This window comes from Zingiber officinale, chromosome 1B, assembly GCF_018446385.1.
Source record: "Zingiber officinale cultivar Zhangliang chromosome 1B, Zo_v1.1, whole genome shotgun sequence".
Classification (NCBI taxonomy): Eukaryota; Viridiplantae; Streptophyta; class Magnoliopsida; order Zingiberales; family Zingiberaceae; genus Zingiber; species Zingiber officinale.
In genome coordinates this window covers 23,966,396-23,986,133 of record NC_055986.1, presented here as the reverse complement: position 1 = coordinate 23,986,133, position 19,738 = coordinate 23,966,396, and the positions used below count along the sequence as shown (strand labels likewise).

At 37.8% G+C, this 19,738-nt stretch overlaps 3 protein-coding genes across 4 annotated transcripts; 2 read left to right on the top strand and 1 right to left on the bottom strand.

The window, feature by feature from the left end:
* The first annotated feature begins 9,313 nt into the window (after positions 1 to 9,313).
* LOC122053055 (metal transporter Nramp3-like) lies at positions 9,314 to 13,836 on the top strand. 2 transcript variants are annotated; one of them, XM_042614920.1, is made up of 14 exons: positions 9,314 to 9,380; positions 9,908 to 10,030; positions 10,453 to 10,531; positions 10,631 to 10,671; positions 10,770 to 10,848; positions 10,932 to 11,036; positions 11,150 to 11,259; positions 11,484 to 11,665; positions 11,740 to 11,809; positions 11,996 to 12,169; positions 12,392 to 12,496; positions 12,799 to 12,930; positions 13,095 to 13,190; positions 13,370 to 13,836. In XM_042614920.1, exons 2-14 carry the CDS (start codon positions 9,908 to 9,910, stop codon positions 13,703 to 13,705), a joined length of 1,632 nt encoding a protein of 543 aa, XP_042470854.1. In that variant the 5' UTR covers positions 9,314 to 9,380; the 3' UTR covers positions 13,706 to 13,836. The 2 variants fall into 2 exon arrangements, with proteins under 2 accessions (XP_042470854.1, XP_042470863.1); XM_042614929.1 differs by having other exon boundaries at positions 9,378 to 9,584.
* A 38-nt stretch (positions 13,837 to 13,874) lies between these two features.
* Positions 13,875 to 15,523, bottom strand: LOC122053066 (LRR receptor-like serine/threonine-protein kinase FLS2). The gene is made up of 2 exons (XM_042614942.1): positions 14,274 to 15,523; positions 13,875 to 14,198 (listed from the first exon to the last, which is right to left on the bottom strand). Exons 1-2 carry the CDS (start codon positions 15,499 to 15,501, stop codon positions 13,876 to 13,878), a joined length of 1,551 nt encoding a protein of 516 aa, XP_042470876.1. The 5' UTR covers positions 15,502 to 15,523; the 3' UTR covers position 13,875.
* A 2,266-nt stretch (positions 15,524 to 17,789) lies between these two features.
* LOC122053049 lies at positions 17,790 to 19,304 on the top strand. The gene is made up of 2 exons (XM_042614907.1): positions 17,790 to 18,088; positions 18,617 to 19,304. The coding sequence occupies exons 1-2, from the start codon at positions 17,894 to 17,896 to the stop codon at positions 19,136 to 19,138; spliced, it is 717 nt and encodes a 238-aa protein (XP_042470841.1). The 5' UTR covers positions 17,790 to 17,893; the 3' UTR covers positions 19,139 to 19,304.
* The last annotated feature ends 434 nt before the right edge of the window (positions 19,305 to 19,738 follow it).

Genomic DNA, 19,738 nt, shown 5'->3' with positions numbered 1-19,738 from the left:
AGTATGCTTCCCTTATTGGTTTATGAGCATATTTAGCTATACAATGATTAGCATTTCAGTTAGCATGATTTCCTTTGCTATATATGAGCATGAGTAGTTTTATATGTTAGCATTCAGATTTAGCATGTTTTTATTTATATACATGCATATCGAGTTTTTGTGAGTAGATAGCGCTCACTAAGCTTTATGCTTATAGACTGCATTTCCTCCTACTGCAGATAAAGGGAAAGAAAAGATACAGTGAAGGAAGGCGACAAGGAGATGCAAGAGGAGTGTGTGATGTGTGGACTATGGAGGTCCTTGGGACTTAGCTAAAGAACTCATTTAGTTTAAGAATTTGTTTAGTTTGATTTCTTATTAAGTTGATAAGGAAAGGATGTAGTAAGAAGTTATGTTTTCGGTTTTTCATTATCTGCATGATTTGAATTATTAAACTGCGTGGTTGTGGTTAGTTTTCATTTCTTATTAAACTGCGTGGTTGATTGAAATATATTTCCAGCCGCCTGTGGCTGAGTATATTATGCTTGTATTATGGAAACGATCACCGGTACAGGGGAGATTTTGCCGAAATTTTTCGGTAGGGTTTTCCTAGAGATTTTTAATAAACCGGTTAAATAAAGTAGTAGATAAGTAACGATCACTCTTAGAGAGTAGTAGTAGTAGTAGTAAGAAGGGTGGTCGTTACAAAGATAGTTAACAGAATATTGGATTATAAGAGGGATAAGTTGATGTTGGATTTGTCTATTTAGAAAGGGTAGCGAATTTATTTAAGATAGTTAATAGAAATATTAAGTTATAAAAAGGGAGAACTTTGGGATTATTTTCCAAAACCTAAACCTCACCTCTCCTTTTCTCTCCCGACGGCACAGCGTCTCCTGTTTGAGCACGCAGGAGGGGTCGAAGCTTGCAATTCCCGCAAACCCTAGAAGTTTTCTTTTCGGTTGTAAGCCCAAGAACGCAAAGGTAAGTGCTTCTCACCTGCAGTAGGAGTAGTTTCGGACCTTTGTTCTTCTTGAATTCGAAGCATAAGAAGCGCTTATAGTGCAGATTTTTAATTAAGCCTATAGTGCAGATTTTAATTAAGTTTATAATTCAGATTTTTATGTAGAGCTTATATTGCAGATTTTAATTAAGCGCTTATAGTACAAATTTTAATTAAGCTTATAGTGCAGATTTTTATGTAGGCTTATAGTGCAGATTTTAATTAAGCTTATAGTGCAGATTTTTAATTAAGCCTATAGTGCAGAATTTTGATTAGTATAATATGCAGATTTTTGTTTATGCATTTCAAAGTTAGAATTTGTTTAAATATTTCAGTTTTTAAAGAAACATTCTTTTATTAGAGGTATTAACAAGTATAAGAAAGATAAAGAAAAGAAAGAAAAAGGTCAAAACCTTAAGTAGATTCCAAAGTCAAGACTTTAGGGATTTTTGGAACACAAGGTACTTGTTAAAATGCTGAGGCATTATATATTAGAAGTATTAAAAGATAACAAGTATTTTACTTTTATCAGTGGCACTGTGCTGGACTCTCAGTGGTCCTTGGGTTGGGCTCTCATAGTCGTCCCTAGGTTTAGATAACCTAGTATGCTGGACTCTCAGATGTCCTTGGGTTGGGCTCCCATAGTCATCCCTAGGTTTAGATAACCTAGTAAACCCTACTAGATTTGGGACCAGCTATCTCGGGTCTAGTTAGGGATGCGCGCATAGCAAGTACAGTTGTCGGGCCCAAGAAGAAAGTTGATTATTATTTTGAAGTATTAAAGTATAAGTTTTCAAACAAAAGAAATAAGCTTCACATAAGTTTAAAATTCAGCAAGTTTAGCTTTCTTATATATTGACATGTTGTTTAGATTTGCTTACATGTTTAGTATTTCAGTATGCTATGTTTCGTTTGCTATTAGATGAGCATTCAGTTTCTAGATTTCTTTCAGCTTACATGCATACTCGAGTTTTGTGAGTTAAATAGCGCTTACTAAGCAATTTTGCTTATAGATGCATTTCCTCTTACTGCAGATAAAGGAAAGGAAAAGCTATAGTAAAGGAAGGCGACAAGGAGGTGCGGATGGATGTGTGATGCCTGGACTATAGAAGCCTTGGGATTTAGCATAAGAATTTATTAACAAAGAGTTGAGTAGAATGTATTAGATGAGTCATTTAGTCTTCCGCTGCTAGTTAATTGTATGTTTTGAGTTTTTTAGAGTTTATGTATTGATCTTTACATGTGAACAACTCTAATTAAGTAAAGTTAGTAGTCCAGTAGCGCTCCGCCCTCACAGTCTAGTAGTGAGGAGGGTGGGGTGTTACAAATCAAGACCTAGATCTAATCATTTATTCAAGATAATTTGAATTTATCTAAAATTAACTAACAATAAACAGAACTTAACTAAAAATTTAGAAAATAAAAATAAGAAACAAAACTATAAATTAAATACAAAATCAAATTTTATAAAACTAGAAAAACAAAATATTGTTTTGAAAAATAAAATTGATAAATTAGAAAATATTATTAATAATTTTATCAACTCACAAAATCTAGATTTAAGTTATAAATCAAAACCAAATCTACAACAAAACTTTCACAAACCTAATTATAATCTTGTACCCTTTAATTATGAAACTAATAAATAATAATAATAAATAATAATAATAAATAATAAACAAAAATAAATAATAACAATAACTAAATAATAATAAACTAATAAATGAAACAATAATATTAAAACAACAACAACAATAACATAATAATAATAATAATAATAATAATAATAATAATAATAATAATAATAATAATAATAAACAATAATAACAATAATAAACAATATCTATAACAATAAAAATAATAATATTAAAACAATAATATTAAAACACCAACAATTAATATCATGCATGATTTGTTTGAATTTTTTGACTTGTCATGATCATGCATACTTATCTGTTATATAATATGTTATGCATCTTCTTTTAATTTAAAACGATTAGTTAAAAAGGTTTACCAAACCCTAACAACATAGCATCGGAATGGATTGGGATGATAGTACGTCAAGGAAATTTTGTCGAATGCATGTCCAGGCTGAATCTTGTGTATTCTACCTAGTGCACTAGACTTAGTGGATCTGACCAAAGCTACCCCAGTCAAACATGGGCTAGTCAGACCAAGACTTAGTATTAAGTTTTTTGAGCAGGACTATTTTAGAAAGTATTCAGCAAGTGGTCCATCGTTGATACACAAGGTCATATGTCTCGCCACTGAACTGAAAACTTATCCTTAAGAAGTCTGCTTGATTAACCCAAAGCTAAGTCTGAATCTAACATAGGTTTAATAATCTTTTTCAAATTTAACTAAAAACTTAATTAAAATAATTTTTAAAAAACTTTAATTCAAATTTAATTCAATTAAACCTAATTATGAAAACCAAATTTAATTTAAATGTAAAATGTAAAAACATAACTTAAAATCTAAAATTAATTACAACTTTAAATTAATCAAAATTTAATTCAAATTTCATTAAAACTCAAATTAAATTAATAAAACTAAAATAAAATAAACTTAATTTAAACTAAACTTAAATTAAGTGTACTTTAAAAAGCAAACTAAAACAACTTTAAAATAAAACTAAATTAATTGATTAACCCTAATCAATAACTAATTTACCTTAATAGACATAATTAATCTTTAATGACTTTAATCAATGAATAAATTAATCAAAAATTAATAACTTTAACTTAATTAATCATTAACTTTACAATTTAACACTTAATTAATTCTTAATGAATTTCAACTTGAAATCTTAACTTTAATCGACAAATAAAGTACTTTAAACTTAAACAAAATTTAAAAAAAAACTAATTCTAAAATCTTTACCTAATTAATTCCTAAGAAACTAATTAAATTAATTCATAATCAATTAATCCATAACTATTAATTATGAAACTTATAATCAAACTTAATTGAAATAAGCAATAATTAATCTAACAATTATAAATCAAATTTTTAATTAAAAGTACATAATCATACTAAATTAAACTCAATTGAAACTAACTTTTAAATTAAGTTAAAATCAAACATTAATCTAACCATCAACCTATAACCATAACTATTAAAAACAATTCTTAACCTAATCAATTTAATTAATCCTTAATTAGCTAATAACTTTAAAATTTCTAAACTAAACAATAATTTATAAATTCAAATAATGTTACCATTAATTAATCTTAATAATTCTTTAACTTAACATAATCGAAGTTCAACTAAAATTTAATTTAAATTTCAACAAACTCAAAATCAATAAAGTCATCTCACACAATTATAGGATTACCATACTTGAAAATTTAGAATGGGTGAGATGCTAATAAAATTTAAATTTAAATTTTTAAAAAAATATATATTTTAAAAACCTATAAATCTATTTTCTAAAGAAATATTTTTCAAATTTTGATTGATGATTGATTTGGTGTATTATATATATAAATTATTCACCACCCAAGTTTTTAGATCTTTAAGTCAACCATGACCCTTAGACACATCTAGGAATATCTTCTGATATCTAAAAAGAGTGTCTGGTTAAGGAGGAGAGACTTTATTTAAGAACATATTTTTTTATTCAAAATCTTACTTTTGAAAACATATTTTGAAAAATGTTTCAAAACACTCTTTGAAAAATGCTTATAAAACTTCTTTACAAATCTTTTTGAAAATTATCTTAAAATCTCTTAATCAAATATTTTTTGAAAATTACTTTTACAAAATTATTTTTTCAAACATTATCTTTTCAAAATCATATTTTTCAAACTCATACTTTTTGAAAAATCATAGTTTAAAAAATACTTTGGAAATTCCTTTAAAACTTTATGTTTCATACTTTAAAAAACTCTTTACAAATCTTTTTGAAAATTATATTTATGACATTCTTATTCCTTGATAAATATTTTTTTAATGCATTCATATCTTGGTTTTACAAAAAAAAAAATTAAGCCTTGAAATATCTTAGTAAAATCCTGAATATATTTTTAAAATTAACCTTGAAATATTTTATCTTTATTTTGAAAATGATATTGAAAACTTCTTCAAAAGAAGTTTTGACACTATGAATCAATATTTTTCAAAATATTCTTGATGCATGTTCAATTTGAAAACCCAATTACATCTTATTATTATCTTTCAAAAGAGTGAGGGAATACCTTAGAATATATCTTGAGAATGTTTCAGGTTTTATTTCAAAATTTAGGTATACCTTAGAAATCAATTTATGAAGGATTCTTTTTGATGAATGACAAAAGGGGGGAGAAGACGGTTTTAAGTTAGAAATCTAAATCTTTGGAATTGACCTAACTTAAACATATTTGTCAAACATCAAAAAGGGGGAGATTGTTGGTGCAATCGACCTCCAAGGTTTTAATGTTAGACAAATATCTTTAAGTATGGAGCTTGATCTAGGGAAGTCCTAGTTGTAGGCTAGGCAAAGGAAGTCCTAATTGGAAGCTAGGTAAGAGAAATCTCGGTATATCATGGAAGTCAGGTGGATAGGTTTGGAGGACATGATCCCTGGATAGTCGAATACTGAGGCAAGGGAAATCTCGATATATCGTGGAAGCTAGGTGGATAGGTCTGGAGGACCTGATCCCTGGGTAGCCGAATACTGAGTTTTGGTGAGTGAAGCCAAGTGGTGAAAAACCTAGGGGGAGATAACCTTAGGTAATGAGAAGTCTTGGAGTAGTGAACTCCAAGCAAGGTTGATCGGATGGTTTCCAATCGACCATGTGCGGTCGACCGGACCAACGGATCTCGGTAAATCTAGGTTTAGGTTTACCATTGTATTCTTTATTACTATTATTGCTGCTGGCTAATGTAGTATTGCAGGAAATGCCTTAGTGGATCAGGTGATTAGACACTGAGCAGAGAAAGTCCAAACAAGTCTGAAGGACCAACGTTTGGCATGTAAGTTGAGGTAAGCAACTGGAGGAGCGACAGTGAGGTCGTGTTCCTGAAAGGAACAACCTAAGGTCGTTGATCCAACTGAAGAAACCGAGAAGGTTTCCAAGTTAAGATCAAGACAGTTCTACTGTCTTTTATATTACTCATGCATTATAATATTATTGTGCTAACATCTGTTTTATATGATGTTTTGTCTAACACTGTTTTGTAGGTCTGACTGGATCGGTCAACCGAATCAGTGAATGGGTCGACAGAACAAGGAGAGGTCAAAGCAGTGATTAGATCAGACCAGAACAGACTAAGTTAGATCAAGTCTTGATCGGTCGACCGATAAGTAAGATCGGTCGACCGAACCTGATGACTCAGCACAGAATCAGCATCGATCAGAAGCAAAAGGAAATAGGGTTGATCGGTCGACCGAACCCTTGGACTAGTCGACCGAACCAATCAACATTAAAGCAGCATTAAATGAGGATCTTGGCAAATCTCAACGAACAGGGAAGGAGCTTGTTCGGTCAACCGAAAAGAGGGATCGATCGACCGAACCCTTAATGACCAGTTAATGCAAAAGATCGAGCCAGCGTCAGACTCCAGCCAGGAAAGAAGAGAGCTGGTTCAGTCGACTGAACAGAGGGATCGATCGACCGAACCTCAAAGATACTTATAAAAAGGGGCTCGAGATCTGAGGCTGAATAATACTATTTTCTGATCATCTCAAAGCTCATCTCTATAAGCGGACCATGCTATAAGTCTTCTACGACTCCTCAAACTACTCCATCCAAAAGTATCGACCGAGGTTTAACCTTTACTTACTATCGTCGGTATATTTTTATATTGCATTTAAATTCATATAAGATAGTAGGATTGTTACTATCTTATATCTTTGTATCTGTACGATCTGCTTCTTTCCGAGAATTTCGGAAAGAAAGGTTATAGTGGATTGCTCATCGGTGCGGTCAAGGATCGCGGGCCTTCAAGTAGGAGTCGACCTAGACTCCGAACGAAGTAAACGAACTAGTCTTTCATTTTACTTTCCGCTGCACGACTTTGGTTTCTAAAAAACAGAAACGTTTTAGAAAGCGCGATATTCACCCCCCCCCCCCCTTCTATCACACTCATCCGATCCAACACATATAAGTAATATAAAATTATGCAAATAAAATAAAATTTTAAATGCATATAAATGAGCCCTTTATAAGATGCCAAGTACAACATAATGTGTCCTCCTTTGGGCCGACACATTATTTGTTAGCGATACTCTCTAATATAACTCAAACTTTAACTGGTCACACAATATGTCTTCCTTTCAGCCGACTCATTGTGCGCATAATATGATACTTTATATGAGTTATATTTTGATCCATAACTCACAACAGCCTTAATCGACCACATAATATGTCTTCCTTTAGGCTGACATATTTTGTGCATGATTTGAACAAAATAATATTTTGTTCCATAGTTGTAAACTACCTTATGCATATATCTGGCATAAAAGTAACTTTTCTTTGGGCCAATTACTATTAGCATAGATATACGTCTACCAACACAAAATGTACTAAATCTATCTAAGGTGTCTTCCTTTGGGCCGACAACTTAGTAGCACGTTGTGTAGATAGACCCAAGAAAATACTATGAACTTAATTCGAATTGAAACTACTTAATCAGTCTTAACAATATAAAATTAGGCTTATTAATCGATTCGAAAGCCTAGCATCATAATTTTACCTAAAATTAAGTTAAACTGTGACGATTTTCATTGTTCTTCGTATTCTTTGTAGAAACACGAAAAACTTGAAAAATAAATCTATCTTAGTTTTCTCTTATATGATTTTTGGCGATTAAAAATTTATATTAACTAGGAAAAACTTGATCTAGCGTACAAACAACAAATTGACAAAAAACTTAAACTTTATTGTCAATGAAAACGACCAAACAAAACCTGTGGCTCTAATACCAATTGATAGTTCTTGTAAAAACCTAAGCCGCATGAATTCTAGACAATCAAAATAAGAATTCGAATAGAAAAACCAAGAACATATGAACATGGATCTTCGTTGCATCGAGAACATAACATAAGAAAGTAAATACTGTAATTATAAAGAACCTGAATGCAGCGAAATTGTCATTGTTCTTCGTGTGGAACTCGTCGATCCAACAATCCTGCGGAAGAAGAATAAGGAGAAGAAGGTTGGCCTTCCAGAGGAGTTAGGGTTGATGGCGTCGAATCCTCTTTGTCAACGGGGAACGAACAGACATCTCAAAGATGTCCTAATCCTCTGGGGGTCAACCCATTATATAGTGCACATCTATTATCAACTCATCGATTATAATAGAAGATGTGTGACTATATATATATTGAACATCTACTATCAACAAATAAATGATAATAGATGTGAGATTATAGGTTCTACATATATGAAATTCATATCCAATTATTCAAAATTCACTAGACATAAGTTAAATCACTTTACAAAATTCGGATCATATTTATATATACAACTTACAAATAAATCTATTTAATAAGAATAATTATATCTAACATTCGACTTTTTTAAGATATTTGTTATCTCTTTTCCTCCTTATTGGGCAAAAAGGCGATAACGCTCGCCCCCAGCGCCCCCGTCATACCTTGCCCAAGGTCATCACGAGGGAGGTTAATCACGGTAACCGGAGAAACTAGTGCGCAATGAGAAGAGGGGCATGGGGACCAAGGATTTACGCCCTGACTATCCCACGATTCGAACCCACGATCTGATTGAATAATCTTCTACGTACTAACCACTCCGGATAATTTCATGGGACATCTATTTTCCTCCTCATGAGTTGGCACTTGGATGCAATCCGAAGTACAGGAAGCACTTTCTTCCACGCTCGTTACTTTCGGACAAATTAATCGAACGATGCTTTAGGATAGGGCGACACAGTGCCAGTGAGAAGTACAGACCTTGACCGAGTCCCAGTTGATCCGCTCGCTAATATGCGAAACGTGCATTTTGGAAAAACTAAAATGGTGAAAAGTAGCTTAACATCGGCTCTGCGCCGTCCATTCAGTTCTTATCCATCGCCTCTTTAAACCAACCCAGCGACTGATGGCTCTCGTGTCTTGACCTACGTTAGTTTCCACCGTGCAAACGTCTTACAGTTTGACTTTTAGATCAAATCGTGCTCTAGCTCCAGTTTAGTTGCCTGGATTTCCAACGCACTTTAGTTCTGAACCACTGAATTGGACTTTTCTCAGCGAAGCCAACTAATTTATTAAGAACATCCTTCAAATATTGACACGTGATTGAATTGCACTTTACTTCTGGTTCTCACGAATTGGAACAGTTGATATCTGCATAAATTTATTTTAATACGGCTTGAAATTAATTCTCAATCGTTAACCAGCGCATATACTTCAAAAGCTTAGGAACATCCCTTCCACCTCACGCTCCAAGAACCCCAGGTTTCTTTGTTCTTACCCTCTTTCTTGATCTCAAACGAGTTACAATAAAAAAGCAAGACTTCTTTTAATCTGCTTCACTCGTTCCTACGATTACGCCGCCATAAAAGAAATTGTGATTCTTCTGCAGACGCTTCGTCTCTTTGATTCCATAAAAAGAGGGGGGGAAAAATCAAACCTTTGTGCATTGTCGTTGAATGTTATAAGGTTCTCCTGCTTTAGATTATGGAACACACTTCTCGGCATGAATTGTTTTATCTTTGTTTTTCCAAACTAGCTACTACATCCTTTGCGTTGTTTATGGGAAGGATATCTCATCTGAGGATTGTGCTATATTTGTTTTATTCTGGTCTCTTATATTTATATGGAGCGGCACTTGATTCATTATTCTGTGGCCTGACCGCCGTTCTTTTGAAAAAGTTGTGTTAACTAATCAGATGGAAGTTATTCTTTCAATTGGATTGAGAGCTGGGCTCTTTATATATTGATGCATTGTATAGTTGTGTTCTCAGTCTGTTTCTTCTTCACAGATGAGGATAAGTAGCTCCAGGCCATCCCAATTTATCACGAGCAATGAAAATGGTGGTATATCTCGCGGTAATAGTTTGCCTCTCATCGAGAACATTGAGGTGGATCAGATCATTGTTCCTGAGGTATAGCTTTGTTTACTGAGAGAAATTATTTCAATTAGTTTGTTCAAATATCTCCTCGTCACTAGTTCTTATCTTCATATAGTTCAACAAAGAATAAGATGCATCTACCCGACCCCGACATACAATTGGGACGAACATGGGTGTTGATATCGTTTAATTTTGGAGAATTTCAGTTGATTTCACTAGGCTTGTTTGATAATACTTTTTAGTTTATGAATCAAGTCTTTGAATATTTAAATACCACCTTTCATCAAATCACCACAATTAAGAATGAACGGGTAAAGAAGAAAAGTCATGGTTCTAGCATAGTGCCCTTAATGAAAACCTTCACAAAATAGTCCTCTGTTTATAGAAGTTTTTCCCTTTTCGATCAAACTATGATTATGGATGACTGGTGTAACTTCTGCATGGTTGTTTTCTAGAGGAAAGATTGGAAAGTTCTGTTTGCGTATATGGGCCCAGGATTCCTTGTTTCTATTGCATATATCGATCCTGGAAACTGTAAGTTCTTTCGGTTTTGTTTGTTACTATTTCCTCTATAGTCTTTGCAGTCCATCATATTCCAGGCTGACATATTTACAGTTGTTTTGTGATATATAGTTGAGACAGATTTACAGGCAGGTGCACAGTTCAAGTATGAGGTGCATATATTCCCCAGTTGATATAATTTATTGCTATTTTTCAGTGATTAGTAACTTTGTTGATTCACTGAAGTAAGTCTTTTTCATCTATTGTCCAGTTACTTTGGATCATACTTTTGGCTTCCTGTTCTGCCTTAGTCATTCAGTCACTTGCAGCCAAGCTAGGAGTTGTGACAGGTCTATCTCTTACAGAGAGACATAGTTTCCTTGTTGTTCTTGCCTCAATATCGCTCAAATTTCAAAGAAACCTCCACTTGCAGGGAAACATTTAGCTGAGCATTGTAGAGCTGAATACACGAGGGTTCCTAACTTTATCCTGTGGCTTCTGGCTGAACTCGCAGTTGTTGCATGTGATATTCCTGAAGGTATCAACACTTCCAGCCTAATTCTCTGTTTTTACCTCAAGTATCATGCAACTAAAGTAATCTTATAGATCATCTTATAGAAGGAACAGGCCTCACTCCATTGTCCTTTGCAGTTATTGGAACAGCTTTTGCTTTGAATATGCTCTTCAAAATACCTGTATGGTGTGGTGTTCTTATCACAGGGTTGAGTACTTTGCTGCTGCTATATTTACAACAATATGGGGTAAGATGAGCTTCGCAATTGCACTACTATTCTTTAGCAGTTGTTTTACTCATAATTACGAACCTAATTGTTATAATCAGTGGATTCTTTACTGTTCACCTCAAAAAAATTTTAGGAAAAACTTCTTAATGATGGTTATAGTCAATTAGTGTTGGCATTTTGATTTTAGAAAGCAGCAGAATAACTACACTTACATGTTTTATAACCTCTAAAACATTTTGCAGGTAAGGAAACTCGAATTATTTATAGCTTTTCTGGTACTCACGATGGCAGGTTGTTTCTTTTCTGAACTTGCCTATGCAAAGCCAAAGTCTTCAGAAGTTTTTAAGGGACTCTTTGTCCCCCAGCTTAAAGGAAATGGTTCCACAGGTCTAGCTATCTCACTACTTGGTGCGATGGTGATGCCGTAAGTTTCTCTTTTACTAAACAAGAAGGTTTATCATATATGTTTGAGGTCTCATCATATGTGATTCAATGCAGGCACAACCTCTTCCTTCATTCAGCATTGGTGCTCTCCAGGAAAATACCACGCTCAGCTCGGGGCATCAAGGTGAATACTGTCTTTGTCTCCAATCTATTATTCTTCTATTTCCATCGACTATTCTTTTAGTTTCACATTTTGTACAAGTAGTAGAAGAAACTTCATTTTTCAAGGAATTGTTGTTTTAGCTATCATATATATTTATCAGAATTCTCAAGTATGTCGTCAACCACTTATCATGTTTCTCTTCTATAGGAGGCATGCAGGTTTTACACCATTGAAAGTGCATTTGCTCTTGCAGTGGCCTTTCTCATTAATGTGTCTGTTATATCTGTGAGCGGTGCTGTTTGTAGCTCTGATAATCTAAACCCTGAAGATCAGCAAAACTGCAGTGACCTTGACCTCAATAAAGCATCATTTCTCCTGAAGGTATACATGACAAGCACGGTTTTAGAATGTGTAATGAGCACCAGTTCTTTGTTATTCTGAGCATAAAGATGCATATTTGTCCATTTGAATTGGAATATCTCAAGCTTGAATTATGACTTAGTGTTGTCTGCCTCATGCTAGAGGTCATTCTTTATTTGTGCGAACTGTTAGCTGTGATTTTTGCGCGATAAGCTGACTACAGATTTACTTTTTCTCATCAAGAATGTTCTCGGAAACTGGAGTTCCAAGCTGTTTGCAATAGCTTTATTAGCATCTGGCCAGAGTTCGACTATAACAGGAACATATGCTGGACAATATGTTATGCAGGTTATCACTCTCGTATTATTTATCTTTTTGAAGGAATCTTTTTACTCTCAGTTTCCTTTCATCAGAATGAAGGGAAAACAAAGATCTCAAGGAGCATTTTTGTTGAATTTCTCTGCTACAATCTTCCTGAATAGTTTGGTCTCCTGGCACACAACTTATTGCCATTACATTTTCCCCTCTTCTGTTTTACTTAAAGAAATTCATGATCATATGTCTCCAATTTTCAGTTGGTGTTTTCCATATGCCTATGAATTCTAGCTATGTATCTGATTCATTAAATGGAATTTGTTTTCCTTTTCCAGGGATTTCTTGATCTGCGGATCTCACCATGGTTAAGGAACCTTTTGACCCGATCCTTAGCGATTCTGCCAAGTCTCATAGTTGCATTAATTGGTGGATCTGCAGCAGCTGGAAAGCTGATTATTATATCTTCGGTATATGAACTACTTATTATCTTTTCTGATGAGTAAACTTAACAAAATCTTTATGCAACTACAAAATCCCTTTCTGGAGTTAAATGTTGCCTCTTGTAACCTTGATCTTTCTGTTAGATCATTTAGCTTATGTCCTGATCAAGCTAACAGTCATTTTTATGCAGATGATTTTATCATTTGAGCTTCCTTTTGCTCTCGTCCCACTTCTGAAGTTCACGAGCAGTAAGACCAAGATGGGTTCATATTCCAATTCTATTGCGGTAGGTTTTCACAGAATTCCTTACCGAGACAATTGTCAACCGAGATGGTGATCGTAGTTCTAGTAAAACCTTGTTCATCTACAAGATTAATTAGATTTTGTGTCCAAAGAAAAACTCTTCTAGATACTTGGACAATCCCTGCTCATCTATAAGATTACTCTCGTATACTGTTGCTGCAGGTTGCATCCGTGACATGGCTAATAAGCTCACTGATTGTAGTCATCAATAGCTACTATCTCGTCACTGGCTTTGTCAGTTTGCTTTTGCACAGCGGGCTGCCAACAGCATCCATTGTATTTGCCGGAGTTTTTGGGTTCTCAGGCATGCTCGTTTACATGGCTGCGATATTGTACTTGGTATTCAGGAGAAATCGGAACTCGACTCAGCCATTGTTGCAAGACGATTCTGAATTCTGTCGAAGCTGCGATGCCAACAGTTCGTTGTATGATTTGCCGCGGGAGGACATCGCAAGTATGCAACTTCCACAGGAGAGATCCACACAGGAACATGCCTAGTCGACTTCCAGTTCCTGCCATTAAGCAGCAAATTAACAGCAGGGAGGAAACATATTTGTAGTTTGTCTGCTCGAGTCTATCAAGTGATAGTTTAAGAGTAATAATGCATTGACATGGTCAGTTATTGCAAACTTTTACAATATTCTTATGAAAAAATTAGGAGGTTGCACTTAGTAATGCTTGTGTGATCGTGATCTTGTTTGCTTGTGAATTTCTTGATCAACAGCACAGGCCTTACGAAGGAGGCGACAGACATGGCTCATAGTTGACGACGATGCGTCGGCAGCGGCTTCTAATGCAACGCTGATGATCTGTCTGATTTGCTCAAGCGCAGTAGCTGTAGGCTTCATCTTCTCGTCGATCAGTTTCTTCAACTGCGCAGGGAACTGCACCTTCACCCATTCTATCAACCCTGTTTCCCCTGCTTCAAAAACTTCCCGAGGCCGCTTGTTGGCTATCAACTCCAAAACAAACAATCCGAGCCTCCGCACCTCTGAAATCACTCGATCGGTTGTTAATCAGATACTACAGAAATCAGGATTATGTTGCAATAAATTAGCGGACTTACTCTTTGATTCAGAATCTGAATTCCCAACTCTGACTTTAGAGATCAGAGGCTCGATCTCCCTTGTCAGCGATATGCTTCTGGTTCTAATATCGTACCCAACACGAGGCCAGTGCTCTTCCAGGTAGCAGACGCCATCGACGACGCCCATCAACACCTTGAGTCTCTGCTTCCACGGCGGCGATTGCAGAAGCAGCCATTCCTCAACGCTGCAAATGTGGGCCATTTGGACGACAACGGCGAGCAACTCCCTCTCATTGCACCACCCGATCACCTTTGCCAAGTTCCGGTGCCTCAGCCGCAGGAGACTCCTGAAGTCTTCCTCGAATGCTCTGCGAAAAGCCTTGGAAAATCTGCCTCTCTGCACTTGAACCTCGATCTGAAGTCCGTTCCTCAGTCTCCCGACGTACAGATCCTCCTTCTCTCCCTTTCGAATCAAATTGCTCTCCCCGAATCCACGAGTCGCTTCCCGCAGCGCCTCGCTGGTGAATCGATAGCGATCGCCTTTGCGTCGACGGACGAGTACGCAAACGATGCAGAGCAGGAAGAAAATACAGGCCAGAACTCCTGTGAGTAGCAGGACAGTGGCGGTGATCTCGGAGCTATGGCGGTGGTCTTCCGGCCGGAGCCCGGAATGAATGAAGCTGGAAGAATTAAACAGCCGGAAAAACGGGGCGCAGTCCGAACCGCACTCGGAGAAGTGATTGTAGGAGAGGTTGAGAGAGGAGAGATTGTGGAGGTTGGATAATAAGTCGACCGGGACGTCGCCGGCGAGTGCGTTGTCGCTGAGGTCGAGGGAGAGGATATGCGTGCATAGAAGGATGGCGGATGGGAAGGCGCCGGCGAGGGAGTTGTTGGCGAGGTCGATGGCGAGGACAGAGGAAGGGCAATAGGCCCAGAAGAAGGCGAAGGAGAGGTAGAGTGGCGCGAGGTTGGGGCGGGAGCGGAGGTCGATTCTGGGGAAGGAGCGATTGCAGTCAGGATTGCGGGACTCGACGCAGAGGTGACGTGCGACGACGGTGGACTTGTAGATGTTGGGAAGGTCGGCAGAGTAGTTGCAGTAGCGGAGGGAGGGGTCGCGGGCGCAGTTGGCAGCGACGGTGGCAGCGAAGTCCGGCGGCGGAGGGCGGTTGAGTTCTTCGATGAGGGAGGAAGGGGAAGTTGTGAGGATGGTGAACGAGAGGAGGAGGAAGCAAAAGAAGGTTACCAGAAGAGGAGACGCGGAAGCCATGGCCGGAGACAGCGAGAGAGAGTAGCGGTTGTTTTGTTCACATTGAAACAGATTGAGGATTTGCGGTTGCATGCGGCGGTTATTATTATTATTATTATTATTATTATTATTATTATTATTATTATTATTATTTGTAATATTTGAAAATAATAATTCTAAATTTTTGTTCTATCAAATAAATTAATAAGTCGTCATCAACGAAATAAAAATAATTTAAATTAAAAGTCTTTGGTGCCGGCCAGCCGTAATAATGCTGAGTCAAAGTCCAACCAATATTGCTATCATATATTATTTAATTAACTCGGAAATAATCCAATGAAACACAACCGTTGCGGACTCATTAATAATTGATTCCTCGAGGATTTAATACCTCAACTTGCATGAGAATTTAAATATCATCCATGTCACTACGGATGCTGAATTAATTAAAAACGATAAATTTATGATAATAGTATGTAATATATACTTTTGGAGAAAAAATTTTCAATCCGATGATTTATTTTTTTAATCTAATTTAAGGGATGGACTACGAAAAACGTCGGCTACAATTAAATATTATTCGAATGATCTAGTACGACAACGCAATGAAGCATTGAGTCACTGTAGCTGTTGTATTTTCGGATGGATTTAGTGATTTGATTAATGTATGAGATATTATTATAAGATTTGATATTCGAATTTCGATAAAATTAAAATAAATATTTTTCTTATATATTAGTCATTATTCTAAAGATTAGTAGTCGTCCGTGATTTACCTCTTTCATGTTGACCCTAGGATGGATTGACAGATATGCTGGGAGTGAGCGTATCTTCTTTTTGCCACCATATTTACTAGAGCTATGTCTCCTCGGAACGATCTAGTGGCTAGCGCATGAGGTGTTGTCATCATAAAATCTGGGTTCAAATCTAGGTAAAACTGAGGTAAATGTCTCCCTTATGTACTAGTCTTTATTCCAAAAGCTAGTAGCCGCTCGTGATTTACCTTCTCCTTGTTGACCTTGAGACGGGTTGGCAAGGGTGCTGGGGGCGAGCGTATTCTCCTTTTGTCATCATGTTTACTAGAGTTGTCCCCTCGGGACAGTCTAATGGTTAGCGCATGAAGTGTTGCCACCATGAGGTCTAGGGTTCGAATCTCGACAAAGCTGAGGTAAATGTCTCTCTTATGTGTTAGTTGCTATTCCAAAGGCTAGTAGCCGCCCGTGATTTACCTCCTCCGTGTTGACCCTAGGACGGATTGGCGAGGACGCTGGGGGCGAGCGTATTCACCTTTTGCCACCATATTTACTCCAGATCTCCCTTTATGTGCTAGTCATTATTTCCAAGGCTAGTACTCACTCGTGATTTACCTCCAACGTATTGGCCCTAGGACAGGTTGGTGGGGGCACTAGGGGCGAGCGTATTCACCTTTTGCCATCATATTTACTTTAGAGCTTGTCCCCTCGGGACAGTCTAGCGGCTAGCGCATGAGGTGTTGTCACCATGAGGTTTGGGGTTCAAGTCTCGGCAGAGCCGAGGAAAATACCTCCCTTATGTGTTAATCACTATTCCAAAGGCTAGTAGCCGTCTATGATTTACCTCCTCCGTGTTGGCCTTGAGACGGGTTGGCGGGGGCACTAGGGACGAGCGTATTTACTTTTTGCCATCATGTTTACTTTAGAAGGCGTCCCCTCGGGACGGTCTAGTGGCTAGCACATAAGGTGTTGTCATCATGAGGTCTGGAGTTCAAATTTCGACAAAGCCGAGGTAAATGTCTTCCTTATGTGCTAGTCATTATTTCAAATGCTAGTAGCCACCGTGATTTATCTCCTCCGTGTTAGTCCTGGGACAAGTTAGCGGGGGCGCTGAGGGCGAACATATTCGCCTTTTGCCACATGTTTATTTTAGAGGAGTTTTCTCGGGCGTTGTGATAGTTGATACTGGGGTGTTACCATATGAGGTATTGAGGTTAAAACTGGATTTGTACAAGCATGTCCTCCCCATATCTTGATCACTTGTACTAATGACTAGTAATCAACTATAATTTTCATGTTGACTTAGGGATAGATTGGCAGGGGTATTGGACGAGCGAATCGTCTTTTACCCATGTTTACTTGAGGCGAGGTGAGAGGGAAGGGGAAGAGAGGAAGGGAGTGGTCTGCAGTGACCGGATGATGTGTCAGTAATTGTAAATTGAGGAAACTTAACGGAGTAAATTGTAAAAATATTTTCAAACAAATAACGCACTCTTTCTTTATTAAAATTATAGGTAAAATGGATTTCTCCCAAGTGCGATATATATCGTTTATCTCACTCCCATTTCTTCATCTCCTTTAGTCTGTCCTCTTCCTTTCGGCTGCAGAGGACGGTCTTTCTGGTTTCCGGAGAGAGAAATCGTACTGTCGAGGCGGTGGAGATGGTGGCGGAGGTGAGCTCCTTGACACGGATGGTCGATGGCTACAAGGAGGAAGGAGAGGGGAAGTCGGAGCTCGTCACTCTCGACTTGCTCGGTGGCTGCTGCGGCGACGGTGGTGCCGCCGCCGCCGCCGCCGAAGTGAATCTCGAGTTCCAGATCCGGACCGCCGGCGGTGAGATGCGCCTCGCTCCGTCGGTACGTCTCGTTGTCCGTACCTTAATCGACGGCGCTTTTCTTTCCCCATGAGCTCTCCGTTTGCTGGGGTTCGATCCGCCGGGCTCCTCGTATGTTTCCGTAGAATTGGATCTTTCCTTGTTGCGATAAAAGGGACAAATGAAAATTTTCTAATCTCCGGTAGTGTTTATTAGGAAACATAAATATCGATCGTGTTCTTCGATTCTACGCAACGATATTCCCCGCCGATACGTTGCGACGAACCCCTGTACATCGTACCACGATCGAAGCAAATTTACCTGCAGTTCATCTCGTACTTGTTTGCTGGTGATGAATCAACAAGTATTTCTTTTAGAATTTATCTTTGCGAATTAATAATCGTAAACCTTCGATTCCCATTCTATACTCAAATCTCTCATTCTTCCAAAAATTCCCAAATCCTGTACTTTTTTTATTCGTTAAATCATCCATTTTTATTTTTATTTTTTGGTAAAAGAACGTTTTATGGTCGTAATTTCAGAAAGTTTCCATTTAATTTCATGGTGGCAGTCAGCGAAGTTGTGCCATCAACAGACGAAGAAGCCCAGTCCGGCCTCTCCTCATCTTCACGATCTCAGTCTCTCGCCTCCGTGGCTCTCTGCTGCATCCGTCGGCCGGAAGCATCCTCCGGCGGCGACCTCCGTCGCGTACAACAGCGTCTGCACCCTGGAGAAGGTCAGATCAGCACTGGAGAGGGAGTCGCGCCTGGCCGCCGACGCCAGGGTCCCAGTAGCACACCTGGGCTCCGCCTCCTCGCCCTCCTCCTCGCGGTCCTCCTTGTCCTCAGCCCCCGCCACCACCATCACCACCAATTCCTCGTCCGCCAAGCGGCGGCCGAACGAACCCGACGAATTAAACGGCGAGCCGGCGATGGCCGTGGTGGCGTGCCCGGAGTGCCTTCTCTACGTGCTCGTCTGCAAGGTGGAGCCGCGGTGCCCGAGGTGTGCGGCTCACGTACCGGTCAACGACACCAACAAGAAGCCCCGCCGCATCGACCTCAACTTCTCATTCCAAACGGGAAGCAATGAATGATTCAAACTGAGGACTGCAAATTTTGTGATTTTGTGATGGATCGATGAAGTGCTTCAGTTTTTTACAGGTTTAATTTCTGTATAATACGTCATCAATATGCTAGATGGTGCTGCCAAACTTGCTCATAAATACGTATATATGCTAACTAGTTCTTGGCATTGTTTAATCACCAATTTGTGAGCGAATAATCTCACTTTTCGCTCTGTTCGTTTTAATGCTGATGCCATTTTTCCGCTGGTGAGCCGATAAGTGATTTTGTAGTGACGTGCATGAAACATGCGCAAAAAGGGGTAATATTCCCGATGACAAACCGACTGACACCATGCACAATTTAATTTCATTAATCACCTTCATTCTCCAACTTCATTAACTCTGTCTTCTTTAGATAATTTGCCAAATTAAGCCTTCAAATTCACAGAAGAGCTGCCTCTGTTTTTTTTGTTCAATAGTTTTCTGGCAACAGTCAAAAAAGCAGCTAATATGAAATCGGCCTATAAAATTAATTGTTTAGTTTGGGACGGATGGTCAAGAGGGATGGCGTCGTTGTCCGTCGCTCTTGTTTTATGGCGTCGTCCCTTCCCTGTGTCCATATATATGCGG